This window comes from Pelophylax lessonae (assembly GCF_965119305.1).
Source record: "Pelophylax lessonae genome assembly, chromosome: 6".
NCBI lineage: Eukaryota > Metazoa > Chordata > Amphibia > Anura > Ranidae > Pelophylax > Pelophylax lessonae.
The window spans coordinates 15,743,669-15,749,481 of NC_138773.1; the positions used below are offsets into that span (position 1 = coordinate 15,743,669).

Sequence of the window (5,813 nt, forward strand, 5' to 3'; positions counted from 1 at the left end):
ATACAAGCTTTCGCTGCACACAGCACATGAGGGATGATGGATTTCTTGCATTTAGAGATGGGCATGGTAGTCACCTGCAAAAGGAAGAATTCCGGGGTATCCGGGATATCCCGGTCTGAGAGCTCCCCCAGGAGGGCTCTAACATCCTTCCAAAAGGTCCCCAGGTGGGGGCAGGACCAGAAAATGTGGAGCATTGTGCCCAACACAGAATCTTTCTAATATACGAGTGCGTGAAGGAGATTGGTGTGAGGGGCTAACCACTGACCTCCCTGGCATATTGGGTGGGTGTATATAATGTACACCAACGCATGAGTTGACCCACTAGGCGTATGCCAAACGGAGTCCACTCACTCCGGTAAGCCTCCTTATATACTGTATATTGGTGGTGGATTGTGTCACAACAAACTTCCATTTATTCACTTTTGGAGCACATCTTTGAAGAACATTGGTTTAGGGCTTATTTCAACCTAAAAGGACTTTCTGTTTATATTCATTTTTTTTTTTGTTGTATTTCGTTAGGATGATGTATTTGTATAAATATGCATTTTCTACATTTTTATGATATACTTTTCAGTGCTGTTGTCTCTAGTTTGTGCACATTTAAGTGTCAAATTTGTATTTTTTTAAATAGAAAAAATGTTTTCAGAGGTAAACTCACTGGCACTGCATCCCTTTGTAAAGGTACAGGACACAGGATTTACAAAAGTAAATCTTTTACCATTTATATGCTGTGACCCCCACCACCAACGATCCATATGAGCGGGATATAGGAGGAGTGAAATGCAGCCCCTACCGCGCTCTGTACAGAGTATACAGCGGAGCCCCCACAAGGAATACACCCCCTTTCCAGAGGAGGACCCCTGATGCCCCCTATCAGCTAGAGGGACCCCAGAGTCTATCCACAAGAACCACTTACCTACGCTAGGCCCCAAGGGGTCATCTGGTAAGTGGGCTGTATTTTAGGTGAAGGATACTGCATACCACGATTCCCACTGGATTCCCACTGTTTTTTTTTTTTTTAGCACAACCGACACCTATTTCAGAAAATTGCACTTTAAAAACACTATATTGGACATATATATATATATATATATATATATATATATATATATATGTATATATATATATATATATATATATATTTCTTTTTTTGCATAAAATTATATTATTTGCACATCCAATCACGTTGTGCACAGTCACTTTATAATATTTAAGCACAATTGATTGTTCTATATATGTTGTGCGCAGTCACTTTATTTATTTAAGCAATAATTGGTGTCTATACATACCAATTTATTTATGGTATTTATATATTTATTTGTATACATAAGGGGTTTTTATTTATGAGCGCTGTCCACCCTTTGGTTTTATATACAGAAAAAAAATAATTGATCGGTCACGCTGACTCAACAGTAAAGACTCCAGTGGGATCATTATATTTGCACTTTGATTATTACATGCACTTTATTACTTGGCTAATTTTGCACATGTATTTTGTTTATGATGTACAGAGTAGTGCTGTATCTTGGAATATATTTTGATCTTGGTGACTATGCAGTGATAAGCATATATGTTATAGCAGCTACTTGATTGCACTATATTTATTTACTATTATTGATATTGTTTCACTTAAGTTGCGCTGATTTTTTTCTACTTTTAATTTCACTTGTAGTACTATTTACTTTTCAGACCTGATTTTTCCCTCCTGTGGCCAGCACATAAAAGCCTTCCTCTATAACCTACCAGTGGATTTCTGTGTAATGTAGCTTGATTGGTGTTTAGCTGATTTTACCTTGTAAACAAGTGGTAATCTGGATGATTAGTCTGTTTTCTAACGCCCAGTGGTGTGATAATACTATATCTCCTGAAGAAGCCGAAGTGGTCGGCGAAACATGTTGGGACTGTCATCCTAGAAGTTGCACCTATGTCCATCATTCTCCAGAAAACCAGTGATTTTACATTGATGTTTACACATGTTGTGTTACAAGATTAACTTTTAATGAAGTAAATAAAATATGTTAAATTTTTAATCTGTTCTCCAGTTATTGGCACCTAAAAAATCCCAGCTCCTATGGGAGCATTTTTTTTTTCTGTCTAGTATTTTTTCAAGATTTTGGTAACACAGGTCATTTGTTGACATAATTAAAAAATAAAATTAACATATTTGACAAACAAATTTGGAGCTTTTAGTCTTTTTTGAGACTTTTTCTTTTTACTTTTGACTGCAACGGACATCTCCTGAATTCAATTCTACTTCAATGATATTCACAGCTGTATGAAAAGACAAACACTGTAAAATATGCTTATGCAAAGACAGAATCTCAACAATGAGACAAGATTTTTCCTCCAAGGATTCTTAGATTTGTCTATTTCCCTTCAGATAATCTTAATGATTTTCTTCCTGGTTGCTTATATCCTGTCTTTAGTGGGGAATGGTCTGATCATCTTGAGCATTACACTTGACGTTCATCTTCATACCCCTATGTATTTCTTCTTGAGGGGCTTGTCCATGCTAGAAATCTTTTCCATCAATGTTACTGTTCCTAAAGCTTTGCAAATCTTCTTTTCCATGGATCGATCCATCTCCTTCATTGGCTGTGCTACTCAGATGTACATCTTCACTGCAGTTGCTGTGTCAGAATGTATTTTTCTTGCAGTAATGGCCTTTGATAGGTTCATGGCTATCTGTCACCCCCTACGATATACTTCTGTGATGACCTCTAAAATATGCTATCAGTTGGCCACTGGACCATGGATTGTGGGGTTCCTCATGTCTTTAACTTACACCAGTTCAATTTTCAAGCTCCCATTCTGTGGCTCTCATCACATAGCCCACTTCTTCTGTGACATCCCACCTCTTCTTCATTTGGCATGTATCAACACTTTTAAAATTGAGCTGTATGTCTTCATTGTTTGTATATGTGGAGCAACAATCCCATTCTTTCTTATACTCTGTTCCTACATCAAGATACTATCCTCTGTGTTCCTTCTACGCTCTAAGGAGGCCCGCCAAAAGGCCATGTCCACATGTTCTGCCCACCTGGTCTCTGTTATCATATTCTATGGCACTGCCATGTATGTTCACCTTCGTCTTGGGACACCTTTTTCTTCATACCAGGACAGAATGACGGCCCTTTTCTATTGTATCATAATACCAACAATCAACCCTCTGATCTACAGCCTGAAGAACAAGGATATGAAAGCTGCACTGGTAAAAATAAGTTCCATAATTCTCAATACCCCCTCTACATAATACATCCAGAAACAAAATTGCATTAGAACTGGAATTTTTGCTTAGATGGATGGTAAAACATGTAAAACTAAAAAAAAATTTAAACTATATGTTTAAATGTTTGCACATTGAATACATTCATAAAAACATGTTCTAAATAAAAAACCTCTTCTGACAATTTTTCTAATCTCATAATTATTATTTGGTCCTTTTGATTTTTTATCAAATAATATATAAAGAATAAAATAAAGCATTTATACATTTTCATAAGGACAAGCGGTATATGTGCATTATTTCAATGAATTGTCTATTTAACAGATGTTCTTATCATACAGTTGACCTATGACAAACTTTTTTTTAAAGTTAGCAGACTATTCATAGACAGAGATGATATGGCACTTCCTGTGTGATTTACATGTGTTAGACAAACTGGAGCAATCCAACAACTCACATTACCAGGAACAGAAGAGAAGAGATAAGCCACTGGAAGAGAGCTACTGTATTTACCAAAATGATAATCTCATATAGTGATGGACGAACATCGGCCAGGGCGGTTCACGAACGCAAGCCGCAAATTTTCTCAAAAGTCGGCAAACCGCGAGTTTGCGGCTGGCCCCATTGACTTTAATGGAAGGCGAACTTTAAAAAGCCACAAAAGACGTACTAGCTGTGCACAAATAGTCCCAGCACATGGACAATGTCATAACAGAAGTACTGCAATTGAAAAAGTTGCCCTAAATTTGTTTTTTTTTTTTTACAGCAAAAAATATATATATTTTTTTCATAAATCAGCCAGAACTGACAGCAGCCGGTAAATACATTGTCGAATACATATAAGGTCCATTCACACATCTGTAAAATGGGTCCGCATCCATTACACAATTTGGCGGAACTTTACAGACCCATTGTTTTTCATTTCCAGTCTGAAAAATTTGGCATTCACAGGATAAAGAAGTAAGAAGCGGTCATTCCAGGCCTCAAAAAAATAGCCCACATGCATTCACCTGACAGCTAAGAACGTAGTATTCTGTGGCTGAAGGTACATTAGGCATTCACATGATACAGAAGTAAGTGTCGGCCATAAAAGGCCCAAAAAATTAGCCCACATGGGTTTATCTGACAGCACAGAACCTCGTTTTTGATGGCTAGAGGTACAGTAGGCGTTCACAGCATACATAAGTAAGTGTTGGCCTCTATAGGCTCTAAAAATTAGCTCACATGATTTGAACTGACAGCAAAAAACTTTGTTTTTGATGGCTAGAGGTACAGTAGGAGTTCACAGGATACATAAGTAAGTGTCAGCCTGTATAGGCTGCAAAAATTAGCCCACATGGGTTTACCTGACAGCTAAGTACTTAGTATTCTGTGGCTGAAGGTACATTAGGCATTCACACAGTATACAGAAGTAAGTGTCAGCCTGTATAGGCCCCAAAAATTAGCTCACATGGGTTTAACTGACAGCAAAAAACGTAGTGTATTTGATGGCTGGAGGAACAGTAGGCATTCACAGTACACAGAACAGTAAGTGTCGGCCTGTATAGGCTGCAAAAATAAGCTAACATGGGTTGAACTGACAGCAAAGAACTAAGGTTTTGATGGCTAGAGGTACAGTAGGCGTTCACAGTATACAGAAGTAAGTTTCGGCCTGTATAGGCTGCAAAAATGAGCTCACATGGGTTGAACTGACAGGAAAGAACGTAGTATATGATGGCTAGAGGTACAGTAGGCATTCACAGTACACAGAACAGTAAGTGGCGGCCTGTATAGGCTGCAAAAATTAGCTCACATGGTTTGAACTGACAGCAAAGAACATAGTATATGATGGCTATAGGTACAGTAGGCATTCACAGTATACAGAAGTAAGTGTAGGCCTGTATAGGCTCCAAAAATTAGCTCACAAGGGTTGAACTGACAGCAAAGAACTTAGTTTTTGATGGCTAGAGGTACAGTAGGCATTCACACAGTATACAGAAGTAAGTGTCGGCCTGTATAGGCTGCAAAAAAGAGCTCACATGGGTTGAACTGACAGCAAAGAACTTAGGTTTTGATGGCTAGAGGTACAGTAGGTGTTCACAGTATACAGAAGTAAGTGTCGGCCTGTATAGGCGGCAAAAATGAGCTCACATGGGTTGAACTGTCAGCAAAGAACTTAGTTTTTGGTGGCTAGAGGTACAAGAGCCGTTCACACAGTATACAGAAGTAAGTATCGGCCTGTATAGGCTCCAAAACATAGCTCACATGGGTTGAACTGACAGCAAAGAACGTAGTATATAATAGCTAGAGGTAAAGTAGGCGTTAACAGGATACATAAGTAAGTGTCGGCCTTTATAGGCTCCAAAAATTAGCTCACATGGTTTGAGCTGACAGCAAAGAACTTTGTTTTTGATGGCTAGAGCTACAGTAGGCGTTCACAGGATACATAAGTAAGTGTGGCCCTGTATAGGCTCCAAAAATTAGCTCACATGGTTTGAACTGACAGCAAAGAACTTAGTTTTTGATGGCTAGAGGTACAGTAGGCGTTCACACAGTATACAGAAGTAAGTGGCGGCCAGTATAGGCTGCAAAAATTAGCTCACATGGG

The 5,813-nt window shown here is 38.4% G+C and overlaps 1 protein-coding gene across 1 annotated transcript; it reads left to right on the plus strand.

The window, feature by feature from the left end:
- Nucleotides 1–2,389: 2,389 nt before the first annotated feature.
- Nucleotides 2,390–3,253, plus strand: LOC309557453 (olfactory receptor 5V1-like; the record flags this gene model as incomplete). The annotated part of the gene is made up of 1 exon (XM_082260170.1): nucleotides 2,390–3,253. One exon carries the CDS (start codon nucleotides 2,390–2,392, stop codon nucleotides 3,251–3,253), a length of 864 nt encoding a protein of 287 aa, XP_082116296.1.
- Nucleotides 3,254–5,813: the final 2,560 nt, after the last annotated feature.